This window comes from Mobula birostris, chromosome 25 (assembly GCF_030028105.1).
Source record: "Mobula birostris isolate sMobBir1 chromosome 25, sMobBir1.hap1, whole genome shotgun sequence".
NCBI lineage: Eukaryota > Metazoa > Chordata > Chondrichthyes > Myliobatiformes > Myliobatidae > Mobula > Mobula birostris.
Window position 1 is genome coordinate 7,803,576 of NC_092394.1, and position 21,084 is coordinate 7,824,659.

Here is a 21,084-nt window from a genome sequence, read left to right on the forward strand (position 1 = left end):
CAGCTCCTGGTCTTCATATGTGGTTTAGCTACTAACATTGGCGGAACCTTTTCCACTGACAGGAGAAGGGGAAAATGAGAATTACTGGCATCTTAAAACCAGTCGCTTCAGGCAGATGGGCTCACCAGCTGTGGTTGGCAGCTCATCTAAAAGAAAGAACACTCAGACACCAAGATTGGGGGTGTAGTGGACAGCAAGGAAGACCATCAGAGCTTGCAGCTGGATTGGACCAGCTGGAAAAACGGGCTGAAAATCTGCAGATGGAATTTAATGCTGACAAGTGCAAGGTTTGCACTTCAGTCGGACCAACCTTACATCGTAAACGGGAGGATATGAAGCAGTGCAGTAGAACAAAGGGATCTAGGAATACAGATTCATAATTCATTGAAAGTGGTATCACGGGTAGATGGGGTTGTAAAAAAAGCTTTTGGCACATTGGCCTTCATAAATCAAAGTACTGAGTACAGGAGTTGGGATATTATGTTGAAGTTGTATAAAACATTGGTGACATCCAATTTGCAGTACTGGGTGTAAGTTTGGTTACCTAGCTACAGGAAAGATGTAAATAAGATTAGAAGAGTACGGAGAAAGTTTACAAGGTTATGACTTTAGTCCTTGAAAAGTAGAAGATTGAGGGGGGATTTGATAGAGGTATACGATATTACGAGGGATATAGATAGGGTAAATGTAGGTAGGCTTTTTCCACTGAGATTGGGTGGGATTACAACTAGAGGTCATGAGTTAAGGGTGAAAGGTTTAAGGGAAAAATGAGGGGGAACTTCTTCACTCAGAAGATTGTGAGAGTATGAAATGAGTTGCCAGCGCAAGCGGTGCATGCAATCTTGATTTCAATGTTTAAAAGTAGTTTGTATAGCTACATGGATTGTAGGGGTATGGAGGGCTATGGTCCGAAAGCAGGTCGATGGGAGTAGGCAGTTTAAAATGGTGGCTATACCCACTCATGAGGGAGGCTTTGGGAGTAAACCCAGAATTGAGTCCCTAAGATAGTCCTACTTTGAGTTCAACACTGACTAGCAACTCACATGATGCTGCTGTTACCAAGCTATATTGGTCTCTGCCGTTCCTTGAGATTTATCAGCTGCATGGAGAGGGGGAACCTACTACATGAGCAACAGTTTGTTCTCCATATCGTACTGTCCTAGTTTGCATATTACGTAGAAAGTTGGGATGCAACACCCATAACTTACCCTGACCAACAGAGGACCCTTCCAGAATAAAAAAATCAGGTGCTGATTAAAAAGCTCTGAATTGTTCCACTGAATTTAGTTTAGCATTTTATCATAGTTTTACATAACAGAAATAATGGCAGGAATTGGCAATAGGATCTTCCCAACATCAATACAAACTTTTGCTTCCATTTTCAGTGGAAAATTCATTCAAGATAAATCTATCTCAAATGCACATTCAGTTTCCAAATAGGAAATCACATAGAAATGGCAAAACTTTCAGGTTAACTGACACACCATTTATAAACATCCTGTTATTATCACATTGAGTGCTACAGGCAATCTATAAATTTTGATTTAACCTCAGCTAGAAACATTCGTTTGAAGTCTTGCTATCCATAAGAGTGCAGCAAAATTGAGTGAACTATTTCAATTTCTTTCCCAGTAACTTCATTAATATCTGGAAATGTATAACCCAAGACTTATTTGACAAAGAACTAATCTATCAATTCTAATCCTAATCATAAGCATGATTTTAAAAATGCCTTCCGTCTATAAAACATTAACTTTCTCATGAGATACGAACTGCTGATAACACTATTTATTTGAATGATGCCAGCAGATAGATTACTGGATTGCAATAATTGCACAATTACTTCATTCATTAAGAATCTGATCCATCTGAGGCGCCTTGTTTAACAAATAAACCCACCTCTGAATTCTGACCGTGTTCCAGTATTTCTTCAAACTCCTCATCTGCTCCTGTGCCTGATAGTCGAGCTGCTCGTGCCATGAAGTAAGGAGGCAGCTCTCCTATTGCAGTGCCAGCTCCCTGCAGGGAATAAAGGAAAAACAAGGGAATAATCAATGGTTCACAGAATACATCTCCAAGCATATATAAATGTCAATAGAAAACTAGCTTCGATCATAATTGATAAAATATTAAAGAAGCTTTTAAAGATGCTGATTTTTTTGTTGTAATTAGAACGCATCAATTCCAAAAAACAAATGGGAAGTGGCGGATTAACTGATATTTTACTTTCTCTTTCAGATACTAATATAAAGCAAGATTCACGGTTGGACATCTAACAATACAGACAAACAAGCATTTAAGTGGCAACAGATTTCACTGTTCTGTTCAGATTAAAAACAAAATATACCCCTAATGCTATCGACAAAATTAATATTGGAGTGAGAAAGAAAAAATATAAGACCAAGGAGCAGAAGTCAGCCATTCAGCCCATCGAGTCTGCTCTGCCATTTTATCATGAGCTGATCCATTCTCCCATTTAGTCTCACTCCCCTGCCTTCTCACCATAACCTTTGATGCCCTGGCTACTCAGATACCTATCAATCTCTGCCTTAAATACACCCAATGACTTGGCCTCCACTGCTGCCCGTGGCAACAAATTCCATAGATTGACCACCCTCTGACTAAAAAAATTTCCTCGCATTTCTGTTTTGAATGGGCGCCCTTCAATCCTTAAGTCATGCCCTCTCGTACTAGACTCCCCCATCATGGGAAACAACTTTGCCACATCCACTCTGTCCATGCCTTTCAACATTCAAAATGTTTCTATGAGGTTTCCCCTCATTCTTCTAAACTCCAAGGAATACAGTCCAAGAGCTGACAAACGTTTCTCATATGTTAACCCTCTCATTCGGAATCATTCTAGTGAATCTTCTCTGTACCCTCTCCAACGTCAGCACATCCTTTCTTAAATATGGAGACCAAAACTGCCCACAGTACTCCAAGTGAGGTCTCACCAGCGCCTTATAGAACCTCAACATCATATCCCTGCTCCTATACTCTATTCCTCTAGAAATGAATGCCAACATTGCATTCGCCTTTTTCACCACCGACTCAACCTGGAGGTTAACCTTAAGGGTTATAACTTGAGTAGCAGTGATACTGGAATAACAAAAACTTCCTCAATTGTGATGTCTAGATCTGTGACTGAAATTGAGGACCAGATAACCTTGGTTATCAAAAAAAAGTTGGGTGCTTTCAGATATACAGGTCTTCTTTCAATGAATGAAATTCAGTAATATCAACTATTTTTAGTTTAAAAAAAATGGGAAGTTATTTTAACTACACATTTACCTGTAGAAAATTAGAAGTCCTTATTTTTTTTGGAAAAAGAAACGTAAGCTTTATTTTCCTTTTTGTGTACCTTATATGGAGTTTAACAAGTTAATGGGATATAACACACAAGGCATAGCAGATGCATGCCCACAAAGGCAGTGGCGGAAGTGACTACTGCATGGCCTTCATGGAGACAAAAGATTTGACTTCACATCAAAATATGCTCATGTCATGCCGCAGGCACTACAATTATACTAAATGTAATAGACTTAATGGATCTGGAATATCAAAAAAGGGAATCCATGAGGCATTCAGCATCACCTGCAGCAAAGTACATCAGCACAATTTGTAATGGCTTTCTCTGGGCCTCACAAACATGAAACAAGGTACCAACTCTTGTTCAATGAGGAATGCAGAAGAGCAAACCAGGAGCAGAACTAACCATACCTGTACAAATGAGAAACACAAACAAAATGCTGGAGAAACTCAGCAAGTCATGCAGCATTAATGGAGGAGAATAAGTGTTGATGTTTTGGGCCGAGATACTTCATCATAACAAAACTGTTTATTCCCCTCTGTAGATGCTGTCTGACTTGCTGAGTTCCTCCAGCATTTTGAGTGTGTTGCTCAAGATTTTCAGTACCTACAAAATCTCGTGCTTATGATACCTACAAATGATATGCCTGACAACCATAACTATAATACAAAACTACATCTATGCTAAACAGCAAAAAAAACTTGCAATGGAGAGCTAAGCGAGCTCAGAACCAAGAATTAGATTGAAGTTTGCAGTCTTAACATATCTCGTCATGAGACAATTAAATAGCCAATGGGAGAAGGCAGTTTCAAAAATATTACTTTCTTCAACGAAGGTAAAGCCAATATGTGGGCTCTAAAGATGATACAACCACCACATTTAAAAAGTGCTCAATTAATGCTCCTCTTCTACTTTACTTGAGATTCGCACCATCACAAAACAAGGTCTTCAACAATCCAATTCACTTTGCATATTAAGAAATGGCTGAGATCAAAAGTTATGAGACCAAACAGCACCTCAGCTTCAGATTTACACTTCAGAACTAACTTCAGCTGCAGCCTAGCTGTTCCAGTATCGTTACAGTACTGGCACCTACACAGCATTGGGGAATTGTTTTAGGTATGTTCTGTTCACAAAAAAAACTCACAGGACAAATCTAATATGGTAATTACTCTCTCCTCTCAGTCATCAACAAAACAATGTAAATTGTCATCAATGTCGTTAAGAGGAACTTGCTCAACAATAACCAGTCTGATTTTTGCCCGGACCACTTGGCTCCAGATCTCACCACAACCTTGCCTCTATGATCTATATATCAGAGCCAAGGAAAGAATGTCCTCAATGTTAATTCAGCATTTAATCGGGTAGGGCACAGGAGAAAGAATCAACCAACTAGCCACATAAGCTTGATCTACTATACAATGCAATCATGGTTGATATAATCTTAGCCTAACTTCAAATGGACTTGGACATCAAACATCTGTCAATTTCATTAGGGTGGAGAATTTCGATGAGTTACACTGATTTGAGAGATGAAATTCTATTGTTTTAAACGTGAAGTACCTTAGTCTGAAACTATGCCTCCTATCTCAAGAAAATTGGACTAGGAGAAACACCCTTTCAGCATCCTCCTTGTCAATTCCCCACAGGACCTTGTATGTTTTAGTAAAATGGACATGCTTCTCTGAAAAATTTCTCCAAATCACACACCATTTTAATTTGGAAATAAAACAACAGTTACTTATTGTTGATTGATCTGGAGTCTGGAAGCCTCTTCCAAACAGAATTATGTGAGGACATCAACCTAAAGGACTGCAGTTCAAGAAAGTAACTCACCATCACCATTGAAAGAATGGACAATTAACAACTGACCTTGCTACTGACAACAGATGTCAAATCCTGGATTTCAAAAAAGATTCCTTCATCAAAAATCTTTTTCCAATATATTCATGGCCATTTGTGGATGGTGCCAGTGGGGCAAACATTTATCGTCTATTTTAATTGCCCCCAACTGAGCAGCTTGGAGGGTTATTTCAGAGGGCAGTTAAAGTTTCATAACATTGAATAATGTAGAACAAGAGTGGTAGATTTCCATAAGAGCATAAGACTTAGTAGCAGAATTAGGCCATTAAGCCCATTGTGTCTGCTTCACCATTCGATCATAGCTGATTTATTTTCCCCTCCTAACCGCATTCTCCATTCTTCTCCCTTAATGGATGACATCCCTACTAATCCAGAACCTCTGCTTTAAATATGCCCATGTTAAATATATTCACCCTTCCTGAAGAACTTTACTGAACCATATCAGTTTTAAATACATACAAATTCATAATTTTATACATATAAAAAGTGTGTGTGTGTGTGTGTGTGTGTATAGATACATATACACATATACATACACACACACAAACATATACAGTGGCATGCAAAAGTTTGGGTACCCCAAGACATTTGAGCTCTCAGATAACTTTTAGCAAAGTCTCAGACCTTAATTAGCTTGTTAGGGCTATGGCTTGTTCACAGTCATCATTAGGAAAGGCCAGGTGATGCAAATTTCAAAGCTTTATAAATACCCTGACTCCTCAAACCTTGTCCCAATAATCAGCAGCCATAGGCTCCTCTAAGCAGCTGCCAAGCACTCTGAAAATTAAAATAAATGATGCCCACAAAGCAGGAGAAGGCTATAAGAAGATAGCAAAACATTTTCAGGTAGCCATTTCTTCAGTTCGTAATGTAATTAAGAAATGGCAGTTAACAGGAGCAGTGGAGGTCAAGTTGAGGTCTGGAAGACCAAGAAAACTTTCTGACAGAACTGTTCATAGGATTGCAAGAAAGGAAAATCAAAACCCCCATTTGACTGTAAAAGACCTTCAGAAAGATTTAGCAGACTCTGGAGTGGTGGTGCACTGTTCTACTGTGCAGCGACATCTGCACAAATATGACCTTCATGGAAGAGTCATCAGAAGAAAACCGTTCCTGCATCCTCACCACAAAATTCAGTGTCAGAAGTTTGCAAAGGAAGATCTAAACAAGCCTGATGCATTTTGGAAATAAGTCCTGTGGACTGATGAAGTTAAAATAGAACTTTTTGGCCGCAATGAGCAAAGGTATGTTTGGAGAAAAAAGGGTGCAGAATTTCACGAAAAGAACACTTCTCCAACTGTTAAGCACGGCGGTGGATCAATCATGCTTTGGGCTTGTGTTGCAGCCAGTGGCACGGGGAACATTTCACTGGTAGAGAGAAGAATGAATTCAATTAAATACTGGTAGAGACAATAATGAATTCAACTAAATACCAGCAAATTCTGGAAGCAAACATCACACCGTCTGTAAAAAAGCTGAAGATGAAAACAGGATGGTTTCTATAACAGGATAATGATCCTAAACACACCTCAAGGTCCACAATGGACTACCTCAAGAGGCGCAAGCTGAAGGTTTTGCCATGGCCCTCACAGTCCCCCGACCTAAACATCATCGAGAATCCGTGGGTAGACCTCAAAAGAGCAGTGCATGCAAGATGGCCCAAGAATCTCACAGAACTAGAAGCCTTTAGCAAGGAATAATGGGTGAAAATCCCCCAAACAAGAATTGAGACTCTTAGCTGGCTACAGAAAGCGTTTACAAGCTGTGATACTTGCCAAAAGGCTGTTATTAAGTACTGACCATGCAGGGCCAGTACTTAACCTTTGCTTTGGGCCAGTTTCCTTTTTTGTTATTTTGAAACTGTAAAAGATAGAAATAAAAAAGTAATCTTGCTTAAAATATTAAAGAAATGTGTCATCTTTAACTTTATGCCTTTTGGAAATCAGATCATCTTTTACTCGCTTAGCTATTCACAGTAACAGAAATTTTGACCCAAACTTTTGCATGCCACTGTATATATAAATAAAATAAAATACTGGAATAAATATTCAGGCAGAATGTGTGGAATGTAAAACAATCTTTCAGGGCTGAGAAAGTTTTTCCAGAAGTGGAAGAGAAATAAATTAGCCTAGGTAGCAGACTAACTCATCTAGGTTGTAAGTCTGAGTCTGCAGCATTTTTTGATTTTCATTTACCGGTAATTGCTATTCGTTAACTACAGTTCAGTGTTCAACACCCATATACCTTCCAAACTTATTATCAAGTTAAAAGACCTGAGGCTCTGCATCTCCCTTTGCAATTGCATCCTTAACATCTTCATCAGCGGATATCGATCAGTATGGATCAAGAACAATCCCTCCTCCTCCTCACTGATCAGATACATAGCCCTTACGACTATATGGCTAAATGGATGACTCTTCATTCTGGAAGTCTGGATCCTAATCCTGTATTACACCATATGTAAAACATTCTTTCTCCTCAATTCCTCTATTACATTGAAATCATCTCTCACTTTTCTTAACTCCAAGCATAGGCCCAACCACTCCTCATAAAATAAGCATTTTGCTCCAGAAATTAGCCTCGAATATATTCTCTGAAATGTCCCTTTGCAAGAACACCCCTCAAATAAGACCAAAATGATACACAATATTCCAGGGGATACTTTGCCAATTGAAATGTGTGATTGATGCAAGACAACCTACTTCTGTCCTCCAAACTAATCGCAACAAAAGCCAACATACCATTTGCATTCCCAGTCACTTGCTCCATCTACATTCTTTGTTTCAAGTTCAGGGTCACCCAGACCATTTTGTACATCCCTTCATCAACATGATTAAGGTAGATTGTACAACACAAGGCCCCAAGCATAGCTAGTCAGCCCAAAGATGCCCCAGTATAACCTGGCTCTTTTGTTACACACACAAAATGCTGGAGGAACTCAGCAGGTCAGCCAGCATTTATGGAACGGAATTAAGAATCGACGCTTCGGGCTGAGACCTTTCATCAGGACTCTATTGCTGTTAGCCAACACAACTAGTATCAGCCCCAATTCTGTAAGTGATTAACTTGGTGCAATAACCTTTTGAGTGTCTTATCGAACTTGTATGGGAAACTCAAATTTAATGCCACTCATGCCCCTTTATTCACCTCGATAGATATATCCGCAAGCAACTCTAATCAATGTGTGAAACAATTATCTTTTCATGAAACCATGTTAACTCTACTTAGAATTTTTGTATATCCTGATAATAATTATTTAATACTGGATTCCAGAATTTTCCCAATGACAGATAAAGAGGTAACTGGTCTAAGATTTCCTGCTTTCCACTGCCCTCCTTTACTGAACTGTTTAGAATACATTTTCCAATCCGCTATCTCCACACTGTAAAGACTTTGAGATTAAAGGCAGCACACAAACAATCTCTAAGGCTCTACTTTGGATACTCCAGGACGCAAACCACAAGATGCAAAATACTTGCTGACTTTCTTGTCTATTAGATTTTCCTGAATACAAGCTCCTCCCTTTTGACAACCAATTTTCTTCCATTATCAAGACCTTTTTAAGTGTTTTCTATATTGAACAGTCGAGTATTTTCTCAAATCTCTGCTATTTCCTAAATATGGTAAAGGACAGCTGCAGTAGGCTGTCAACAGCAAGTGGAAGGAACTCAATGGGTTTCTGGTTTGTAAACACAGATTTGCAAATAGTGTCAGATTTATTTTACTGGCCAGATCAAAATATACATTACAATAAGTTTGAAATAGCAGACCTTCATAGTTGCTGTATTTTTGTACAGAATTTCTGGACTGCTTGATCTTATTCCACTCTAACATATTACCCATCTAAAAGGATGTTTGAAGGCAATAGAAAAACATGAACATTTTTGTAGGTTTTTCAGAAGAGCTTAAGTGTTTTAAATTAGAGATACCAATAAACATTCTGGTGGAGAGACACATCTGAATATTGGTATCAATCTGCAGTAAAAATGCCTTCAATTCAACAGCAAACTGCATTTTAAAAGACCTGTGAAACAAGTATAGAAATACTAAGGCCCAGGTACAGAAAAGACTACAGATAGTGGTGGACACAGCCCAGTCATCACAGGCAAAGTGCACAAACCCCCCACCCCATACCACTGAACACATTTACATGGAGTGCTGCCACAAGAAGGCAGAGATAAAGACAACCCACCATCCACCTATGCTCTTCTCTCACTTCCACTATCAGGAAGTGGGTACAGAAGCTTTCGGTCCCACCAACCAGGTTCAGGAACAATTACTACCCTACAATCATGAGGCTCCTGAATCAGTGTGGATAACTTCAACTTAACTCAACTCAACTCTGAACTGATTCCACAACCTACACACTCACCCTCAAGGAATCTTTACAACTCATTCTCAGTATTATTTTTTTATTACATAACTTGTGCTCAGAGTCTGAGAATGAACTAGATGACTATAACCTGCTGTTACCCTGCCTTCCCCATGCATGGTTTCAACAAGGCACCTCGAGTACTTGGTGAGGCCAGTATCTCGCCACAGGCGGCAGCTCCCAATAGCTCTCTGGGAGATGGGAGATGGAGAGGTACAGAGTGGATGAGCAATATAGTGATCTAAATCCAATTTGAACTCTTCTAGTAGGAGCTCGAAGAAAGTGTTTCCCTTGCTCTGTAGATTGGCATAAGAAATACAGCATCATACAAAAAACAATGATGTTAATGAATAATATGTAGAATGCATATGTAAATGTTTTCAAAAGTATCCTGGATTAACTCCAGAAGCAGGGATGCCTGCCTAACTAAATGTTATTATAAATAAATTGCAAGTGTTTTATAATATTACCAAACGAAATTACAAAGGATTAAAATTGTCGAACTCTAAACTGTTGAAACTTTCCCGCTGCTCCACTATAGTCTCTGGGCAATATTGTACATAATTTTAAAACTGTTGCCATAGCGGTCCTATACAATTTGAATGTTATCTTAACTTAAAGGTTTTATTTTTAATTAAAATGATAGTGACCAAATTTTAGCTCATTACTATATTAATTTCAGCTTAAAACTTCACTGTAAATGGAGTTTAACATTACCTGCTTTAGATGTGCTTAGCTTATTGATCCACTTGTGACTGGTTTTATTATCTTGAACAGCATAGATATATTTTAAATAATGCTATTCTAAAGGTATGATTTCATAGCTCTTTGATTCACGTCATCAAACATGGAAATAGGAAGGTGGGCAGAGTTTTGGGGTAAAACATGGGATGTCCGCAATGGGCATGTTTTTGTTCGCAGACAGCCTGGCTCTCAGCACCATAGAACCATAGAACATTACAGCACAGAAACAGGCCTTTGGCCCTTCTTGGCTGTGTCGAACCATTTTTCTGCCTCGTCCCACTGACCTGCACCTGGACCATACCCCTCCATACACCTCTCATCCATGTACCTGTCCAAGTTTTTCTTAAATGCTAAAAGAGAGCCGCATTTACCACTTCATCTGGCAGCTCATTCCACACTCCCACTACTCTAAGTGAAGAAGCCCCCTCAATGTTCCCTTTAAACTTTTCCCCCTTCACCCTTAACCCATATTCTCTGATTTTTTTTCTCTCCTAGCCTCAGTGGAAAAAGCCTGTTTGCATTCACTCTATCTACACCCATCATAATTTTATATACCTCCATCAAATCTCCCCTCATTCTTCTACGCTCCAGGGAATAAAGTCCTAACCTATTCAACCTTTCTCTGTAACTCAGTTTCTCAAGTCCCGGCAACATCCTTGTAAACCTTCTCTGCACTCTTTCAACCTTATTAATATCCTTCCTGTAATTTAGTGACCAAAACTGTGCACAATACTCCAAATTCGGCCTCACCAATGCCTTATACAACCTCACCACAACATTCCAACTCTTATACTCAATACTTTGATTTATAAAGACCAACGTACCAAAAGCTCTCTTTATTACTCGATCTACCTGTGATGCCACTTTTAGGGAATTTTGTATCTGTATTCCCAGATCCCTCTGTTCTACTGTACTCCTCAGTGTCCTACCATTTACCTTGTATGTTCTACCTTGGTTTGTCCTTCCAAAGTGCAATACCTCACACTTGTCTGTACTAAACTCCAATTGCTATTTTTCAGCCCATTTTTCCTGCTGGTTCAAATCCCCCTGCAAGCTTTGAAAACCTTCCTCACTGTCCACTACACCTCCAGTCTTTGTATCATCAGCAAATTTGCTGATCTAATTTACCACATTATCATCCAGATCATTGATATAGATGACAAATAACAACTGACTCAGCAGTGATCCCTGCGGCACACCGCTAGCCACAGGCCTCCACTCAGAGAAGCAATCCTCCACTACCACTCTCTGGCTTCTTCATGAACCAATGTCTAATCCAATTTACTACCTCTCCATGTATACCTAGTGACTGAATCTTCCTAACTAACCTCCCATGCGGGACCTTGTCAAAGGCCTTACTGAAGTCCATGTAGACAACATCCACTGCCTTCCCTTCATCCACTTTCCTGGTAACCTCCTCGAAAAACTTGAATAGATTGGTTAAACATGACCTACCACGCACAAAGACATGTTAACTCACCCTAATAAGTCGCTGTCTATCCAAATACTTGTAGATCCTATCTCTCAGTACTCCTTCCAATAATTTATCTACTACCGACGTCAAACTTACCGGCCTATAATTTCCTGGGTTACTTTTAGAGCCTTTTTTAAATAACGGAACAAAATGAGCTATCCTCCAATCCTCCAGCACCTCACCCGTAGATACTGACATTTTAAATACATCTGCCAGGGCCCCTGCAATTTCAACACTAGTCTCCTTCAAGGTCCAAGGGAATACCCTGTCAGGTCCTGGAGATTTAACTACTATGATTTGCCTCAAGATAACAAGCACCTCCTCCTCCTCAATCTGTATAGGTTCTATGACCTCACTACTTGTTTGCCTTATTTCCATTGACTCCATGCGAGATTCCTTAGTAAATACAGACGCAAAAAAGCCATTTAAGATCTCCTCCATTTCTTTTGGTTCCATACATAGCCGACCACTCTGATCTTCAAGAGGACCAATTTTATCCCTTAATATATATCTGTAGAAGCTCTTTGGATTATCCCTCACCTTGACTGCCAAAGCAACCTCATGTTTTCTTCTAGCCCTCCTGATTTCTTTCTTAAGTATTTTTTTGCACTTTTTGCAAAAAAGGCAACTTTAATAAACAGTTACTGCCTCAATCACTACCAGCATCATAAACTGCATAGTTTAAATAATTCTTTTTCTGTACTTAAGAACTTGTACAATTTAAATTTTGTCCATTATAAAATGCCACCTGATATAAACCCATGTAATTTTCTTTGAGGGCTTTTCTTCCCACTCTGATACTGGGAAAAATTTTAGTGCTGCTCTAAATAATTACACCAACTCTCGTTAAATCTTTGGAATAAAACATGACAATGGATAGTTATGAAAATTATGTGGGTTTCTCACCTCTTTGAGAATGCTAATAAAACTCTGAATTAACGATGAACGTTTTTCCTGCTTGTTAATTACCAACTGCAATTGTTGTTCTAATATATGTGGTTTATTAACGGGACAAATAAAATAATAAGAGGGAACAAACAAGCTGATTCCTATGCTAAGGCAGTAACAGCAGATCTTCATGGCTGCATAGCATTCCAGTGTGATCAGGCTGCCAATACTTTCCAAATTCTTTTGATGAACTAGTACAATTACAGTGTGATGCTTCTGTGGCTAAAAAGGCTTTATGGATGAAAGCACACATGTGTGAGACTATGAAGAATGATGAGTATAAATGAAAATGAGAAATTCTCAACCAAAGAAAGTAGCAGCGAACAGAATCATTTGCCAGAGACACAAGTCCAAAAGACATCTGCTAATGCTAGACCCTCCCTTTGGAGGTCATCTGCACATCTCCAAATGGACTTTATGTATGGGTTGTGATTATGCACCTGTAATTGTGTTTGCCATCTCCATGGGTAGAAGCTTATCAAACTTTTAGAAGTGATGTAAAAATATTTGATTACCAGAAATTATAACACAAGAGGTACTGCAGATGCTGGAAATCTGGAGCAATACCAGAATTTATTCCTAGGTTTTGGATCCCTGAGAAAATTTCAAGTCATAATGGTGTTCATTTTATGGGCAAAGTTATATGGGAGTTGACAAAAGACTTGTAGTGTAAGCATCATTTCACCTGCCCTTACCATCCTTAATCTTAAGGTTAGCATTTGTGTGATGAGACCAAGCTAAAGTGGCCAGAGCACTTCCACAGGCCCTCATGACAATGTGCTGCACTCCAAACTGTGTAACAGGCCTATCTCTATGCAAGAATGCATTGGGACATCCCATGCACTTGCCAGTTACTCCTCCCTTTTCAGGAAAACAGATGAACATCCATACTATGAATGAAAACATGTTGTAGTTTTGTATAGCACTAACGCAAGCTCTTAAAACTTTCCATCAACAGGTACTTGAAGCCCAGAAAATCATGCTGGCTGCAGAGTGTCAGACCTACCAGCCAGGAGATAGGGTACCGATGAGATCCTATCGAACGATGAAAGAACTCCCTTAAGTCCTGGTCGGAAAATCAGTTACAACATACTGTATACTACTTTGAAGGACCAAGGGAAGTCAACATTGATAATAAAATTTACATTGTTTCAAAGTAGGTACATGTCACCATATGCAACTCTGAGATTCATTTTCTCATGGGCATACTCAAATCTACAGAATAGTAAAAATAACAGAATCATTGAACGACCGCCAAACTAGGGCTTTCAACCAGAGTGCAGAAGACAACAAACAGTACAAATACAAAATGAAGAAATAATATAAATAAACAATAAATGTCAAGATCATGAGATGAAGAGTCCTTGAAAGTGAGTCCATAGGTTGTGGGAACATTTCAGTGATGGGACATATGCAGTTGAGTGAAGTTATCCCCTTTGTTCAAGAGCCTGATGGCTGAGGGGTAGTAACTGTTCCTAAACCTGGTGGTGGTGAGTCCCAAGGCTCTTGAACCTTTTTCCAGCAACACTCACAAGAGGCTGGAGGAACTCAGCAGGACAGGCAGCATCTATGGAAAAAAAGTACAGTCTACATTTTGGGCCGAAACACTTCAGCAGGACTGGAGGAAAAAAAAACTGAGGAGAAGATTTAAAAGGTGGGGGAGGGGAGAGAGAAACACCAGATGATAGGTAAAACCTGGAGGGGGAGGGATGAAGTAAAGAGCTGTGAGGTTGATTGGTGAAAGAGACAATAAGCCATGGAGAAAAGAAAAAGGGGGAGGAGTACCAGAGGGAGGCAATAGGTGGGCAAGGAGATAAGGTGAGAGAGTGAAAAGGGGATGGGAAATGGTGGAGAGCAGTGGGGGGTATTACCAGAAGTTTGAGAGATCAAATGTTCATGCCATCAGGTTTCCCAAACAGAATATAAGGTGTTGTTCCTCCAACCTAAATGTGGCCTCATCACAACAGTGGAGGAGGCCATGGATGGACATGTCAGAATGAGAGTGGGAAATGAAATTAAAATAGGTGGTCACTGAGAGATCCTGCTTGTTCTGGCAGGCTGAGCGTAGATGCTCAGCGAAGAGGTCTCCCAACCTACGTCGGGACTCACCAATATACAGGAGGCTACACTGGGAGCACCGAACACAGTAAATGACCCCAACAGACTCACAGGTGAAGTGTTGCCTCACATGGAAGGACAGTTTAGGGCCCTGAATGGTAGTGAGGGAGGTGGTGTAGGAGCAGGTATAGCACTTGTTCTGCCTGCAAGGATAAGTGCCAGGAGGGAGATCAGTGGGGAGGGATCAATAGACAAGGGAGTTGCATAGGGAGCAATCCCTGTGGAAAGTGAGGGGGGGGGGGGAAGAGAAGACGTGCTTGGTGGTGGGATCCTGTTGGAGGTGGCGGAAATTTCAGAGAATTATGTGGACGCGGAGGCTGGTGGGGTGGTAGGTGAGGACAAGAGGAACCCTATCCCTGGTAGGGTGGCGGGAGGATGGGGTAAGTGCAGATGTGCATGAAATGGAAGAAATGTGGTTGAGGGCAGCATTGATGGTGGAGGAAGGGAAGCCCCTTTCTTTGAAAAATGAGAACATCTCGTTCGTTCTAGAATGAAAAACCTTTTCCTGATAGCAGATGCGGCAGAGACAGAGGAAGGGGGTGGCGTTTTACAAGTAGCAGTGTGGAATGAGGTGTAGTTCACGTAGCTGTGAGAGTCTGTGGGTTTGTAAAAGACATCAGTCGATAAGCTGTCTTTGGAGATAGAGACAGTGAGATCGAGAAAGGGAAGGGAGGTGTCGGAAATGGACCAGAAGAATTTGAGGGAAGGGTGGAAATTGGAGGCAAAGTGGATGGTCAATGAATTCAGTATGGGTGCAGGAAGCAGCACCAATGCAGTCATCGAGGTAGCATACGGAAAGTGCAGGGCGGTCACCAGTGTAGGCTTGGAACATGGGCTGTTCCACGACAAACAAGCAGGCATAGCTGGAACCCATGCGTGTGCCCATGGTTACTCCCTTTGGTTGAAGGGAGGCAAAGAAATTATTGAGGGGGAGGACAAGTTCCGCTAGGCAGTGGCGAGCGACAGTCGAGGGGAACTGGTTAGGTCTGGTGTCCAGAAAAAAAAAATGGAGAGCTTTGAGGCCTTCCTGGTGGGTGATGGAGATGTATAGTGACTGGACATCCATAATAAAAATAAGATGATGGGGACCAGGGAACTTGAAATCCTTGAAAAGATCAAGAGCATGTGAGGTGTCACGGTTGTAGGTAGGTAGGGATTGAACTAGGGGGGATAAAACAAGAGTCGAGGTATGCCGATATGAGTTCAGCGGGAGCAGGAACAAACTGAAACAGTGGGTCTACCTGGACAAGCAGGTTTGTGGATCTTGGATAGGAGGCCTCATCCTGTTGGAAGCAGCAAGAAGAAAGCATCTCTGATGATCGATGCTGCTTTCCTGCAACAGTGTTTCATGTACATGTGTTCAATGGTTGGGAGGGCTTTACCCGTGATGGACTGGACCATATCCACTATTTTTTTTGTAGAATTTTCTGTTCAAGGGCATTAGTGTTTTCATACCAGGGCGTGATACAGCCAGTCAATATACTCTCCACTACACATCTATAGAAGTTTGTCAAAGTTTTAGATGTTGTGCTGCATCTCCGCAAACTTGTAAGGTAGTAGAGGCACTGCCATGCTTTTTTTGTTATCACACACATGCTGGGCACAGGACAGATCCTCTGAAATAACAACACTCAGGAATTTAAAGGTGCCACCCCTCTCCACCTCTGATCCTCCGCTGAAGACTGGCTCATGGACCTCTGGTTTCCTTCTCCTGAAATCAATAATCAGTTCCTTGTTCTTGCTGACATTGAGTGAGAGGCTGTTGTTGAAACATCAACCTACCTCCTATATGCTGATTCATCACCTTTGGGATGACAGTGGTGTCATCAGCAAACTTGAATATGGCTCTGGAGCTGAGCTTAACCACACAGTAAAGCGAGTTGAGCAGGGGACTAAGCAGACAGCCTTTTGGTGCACCTGTGCTATGGAGATTATGAAGAGATGTTGTTATCAATCTGACTGACTGAGGGTTAAGGAAATCCAGGATCCAATTACACAAGGAGTTATTGAGGCCAAGGTCTTGGAACTCATTGATCAGTTATGAGGGGATGATGGTGTTGAATGCTGAGCTGATTCTACAAGGAGCATCCTGATATATGCACCTTTGCCGTCTAGATGTTCCAGGGTTGAGTGGCGAGCCAGTGAGATGGTATTTGCTGTGTTCCTATAGGCCAGGGGTCCCCAACTTTTCTCGCACTGCAGACCGGTTTCATATTGACAATAATCTTGCGGACCAGCCGACTGGGGGTGGGGGTGGTAGGGTTGCCAACGGACAAGAGTAGCAGTCAAATACGCTGGGTTTACGCCGAGAAAGACAACAATGACCACGAAGCCTTGCGCGGGCACCAGCGCACATGCGTGACTTGGGCATGCGTGTACAATTTTTTTCTACAAATCATTTTTGGGTATTCTGTTCGGTGGGGGGGGGGGGCGGGGGGTGTTAATCACGACCGAAATATCGGTGAAAAGTGGCTAATACACTCAATTTCATTTCTAAAAGGGTTTATCTAACGCATTTAATATTAAACACACAGCGCATATTTCCTCACATGAATGTAGTCATAAGTCAATTATCAGCAGAGCTTGAAGTAAGTGTTGAACGAACTTCCAGTAGAAGTGGCAGAAGCAGGTTCGATATTATCATTTAAAGAAAAATTGGATAGCTATATGGACAGGAAAGAAATGGACGGTTATGGGCTGAGTGCAGGTCGGTGGGACTAGGTTAGAGTAGCGTTCGGCACGGACTAGAAGGGCCGAGATGGCCTGTTTCCGTGCTGTAATTGTTATATGGTTATTATAAATCAATGGCATCATAACATATTAAGTAACGTTTGGATATTAAACACACAGCACATATTTTCCCCGTATGAACATATAAAATCATTGCAACATACCAATATCGCTGAATCAGTGGGAGCCCTGGGCTTGTTTCCCTACAACAAGACGGTCCTATTGAGGGGTGATGGAAGACAGTGATACTCGAAGGGGGTTCCTTGTGTCCAGTCTATTCCGCAATTTAGTTTTCGTTGCATTCATTGCAGAGGTATGTTGGAAATGGAAGCAACGTTTTCAGTGCTTTCGTGGCTATCTCAGGATCTTTAGCCTTGACTTTGATCCAGAATGCCGGCAGAGATGTTATGTCAAACATACTTTCCAGCCCGCCGTCATTTGCAAGCTCGAGGAGTTGATCTCCTTCCCGCGCTGAAATGGATGACGCGCGGGTAATGACCTCGCATGCGTAATGGCTCAACAGTGGGCGTGACAGGGAATGAGGAAAGGTGCAGCTGACTCATATCGCCAAATCATATCGTTTCCTCGCAGCCCGGTACCGCATGCCTTGCGGCCCGGTGGTTGGGGACTGCTGCTATAGGCAAATTAGATTAGATTAGATTAGAGTGAATCTAAGTCGCTTCTCAGGCAGGAATTGATATGTTTCATCACCAGCCTCTCAAAACATTTCGTCACTGTGGATGGAAGTGTTTCTGGGCTTTAGTCATCAGATCACCGCACTCTTCTTGGGCACCAATATAATTGAAGCCTACTTAAAGCAAGTGGGTACCACACATGGCCGAAGTGAGTGGTTAAAGATCTCAATGAACACACCAGCCAGCTGATCAGCACAAATCTTTAGTGTGTGGCCTGGTACTCTGTCCAGGCCAGATGCTTTTTGTGGGTTCACCCCCTGAAGTTAGCTCACACATTAAGCTGGTAGTGCACTGGACCAGGGAATAGATGGATAGAAGAACCTTAACTACTCTTCAAGAAGGGAGAGAGGCAGAAGAAAGGAAATTATAGGCCAGTTAGTATGATCTCAGTGCTTGGGATGTTGGAGTCAATTGTCAAGGATGTGGTTTCAGGGTTCATGGAGGCATATGATAAAAAAGGCTGTAGTCAGCATGGTTTCCTCAAGTGAAAATCTTGCCTGACAAATCTGTTGGAATTCTTAGAAGAAATAACAAGCAGGATAGACAAAGGAGAATCAGTTGATGTTGTGTACTTGGATTTTCAGCAAGTCTTTGTCAAGGTGCCACATATGAGGCTGCTTAACAAGCTACAAGCCCATGGTATTACAGGAGACATTCCAGCATGGATAAAGCAGTGGCTGACTGGCAGGGGGCAAACAGTGGGAATAAAGAGAGCCTTTTCTGGTTGGCTGCCAGTGTCTAGTGGTGTTTCACAGGGGTCTGCGTTGGGACCGGTTCTTTTTATGTTTGTGTCGGTGATTTCGATGATGGAATTGATGGCTTTGTTGCAAAGTTTGCAGATGATATGAAGATAGGTGGAGGAGCAGATAGTTTTGAGGAAGCAGAGAGGCTACAGAAGGACAGGCAGATTAGGAGAATGGGCAAAGAAATGGCAGATGGAGTACAGTGTTGGGAAGTGTATGGTCATGCACTTTGGTAAAAGAAATGAAAGGGGTGACAATTTTCCAAATGGAGAGAAAATATTTTTTAAAAACTGAGATGCAAAGGGACTTGGGAGTCCTTGAGCAGGATTCTCTAAACAGTTAACTTGCAGGTTGAGTCTGTGGTGAGGAAGGCAAATACGATGTTAGCATTCATTTCAAGAGGACTAGAATATATAAGCAAGGATGTAATATCAAATGGTGAAAGGCCTTGATATAGTGGATGTGGAGATGATGTTTCCTGTGGTGGGAGTATCTAAGACCAGAGGACATAGCCTCAAAATAGAGGGGTGTCCTTTTAGCACGGAGATGATGAGGAATTTTTTTTAGCCAGGGAGTGGTGAATCTATGGAATTCATTGCCACAGGCAGCAGTGGAGGCCAAGTCTTTATCTATTTCTGAGGCAGAGGATAATAGATTCTTGACTGGTCAGTACAAAGTGATATGAGGGTAAAGGCAGGAGATAGGGGCTGAGAAGAAAAAATGGATCAGCTGTGATGAAATGACAGAGCAGACTCGATGGACAAAATGGCCTATTTCTGCTTCTGCACCTTATGGTCTCATAAGGACTAATTAACTGAATTTTATCATCGTTACCTGTGACTTTAAGAAATCACTACGCATTTTAAGTTTTGGTAATTTGGGCATCTATTCCTGACTTAAGTGCAGAAATTCCTCATGACACCAACACACCTAATACTTTATCTTAGTTAAGAATACATGTCGCATACTAACCAGTCAGGTTGTTGCGTGTGTTCTAAAGTGTTCATACTTTCAAAGGGTGGCTTGCCAATACGGCCTATACCCCTAAATTATAGTGAGTTATTAGAGCTGTGAAGGAAGCACGGTATCGCACTGCCCAAAGGGATGACTCCTACTATTGCAACGGTTTTGAGAGATAGTATCAACCTACCTGGAGTGGATTACATAAGCCCTCTGCTCTGCAGCTGCTTCATGAGATGGGGTGAAGCATTTTATGTAACCATCAAATTGTTCAAAAAGCAGTCACCTCTGCTGTGTTTTTATTCATCCATTTTTTGAAGCAATTTCTAAATAAGCATCCTTTCATTTTAAATTTGGTACTAATAGATTCTGGGGCAAAATGCAAAGTTATTACACTTTACTTTTTCCAAAAATAACTAATGGAAAAAAGAGGTTTTTTTTTAAATACCAAAGGGTGCAATAATTCATCTCAAGTTCAGTTTCCTTTCTTTTCTTCTTTCTCCTTTTTCCAACAAATAACATTCGCCCCACCTCTATTCCACTTACAAAGCATGAAAATTATGCCATGATGCAGTATGCATAGATGTCATAAATCTTTGAGGAACATGCTCATTAATTAATTGTACTTTCACAAAAATCACAAATTGCATTAGTTATATAAAAATGTAAAGGCAGTACTAGCTTTAGTATCGACAAGTACATAACCTAGCCTGATAATTAGCCTAACCTAGCCTGAAGTGTGTTAGAAGTAACTTTTTTTTAGGTGAGAATAAATTTGAGGGTTCTATCCAGCTAAGCAGAGTGACTAAAAAGACTTTAAGCTATATTTTAACAGGTACTTCACCTCACCTACTGGTGACCACTCCTCCTTCAAACAACACCATCAAAATCAAATTAGCTGCTCACACATTTAGGACCTTGTTGTATGACAGCTGTTTGCTGGGTTTGCTGACACAAGTAACTATACTTTGAAAGCATCCCACTGGTCAGAAACCACGTGGAGACAGCTTTCACAAAGGTTCCGTTCAATGTAAAATAAAAGTAAAACAGACTGGAAACAGAAATTACAATCCAATACTTAGTTAAAGAAGAAAGTTCAAATACTAACCTCACCATTCAATTGCGAC

The 21,084-nt window shown here is 40.9% G+C and overlaps 1 protein-coding gene across 1 annotated transcript in view; it reads right to left on the bottom strand.

Moving 5' to 3' along the window:
- The window catches only part of vmp1 (vacuole membrane protein 1), a 182,757-nt gene that overhangs the window by 54,991 nt on the left and 106,682 nt on the right, over positions 1 to 21,084 (bottom strand). Inside the window, exon 7 of the mRNA XM_072243335.1 lies at positions 1,900 to 2,019. Coding sequence (XP_072099436.1) covers positions 1,900 to 2,019 — 120 coding nt within the window. The remainder of the gene's footprint in view (positions 1 to 1,899; positions 2,020 to 21,084) is intronic.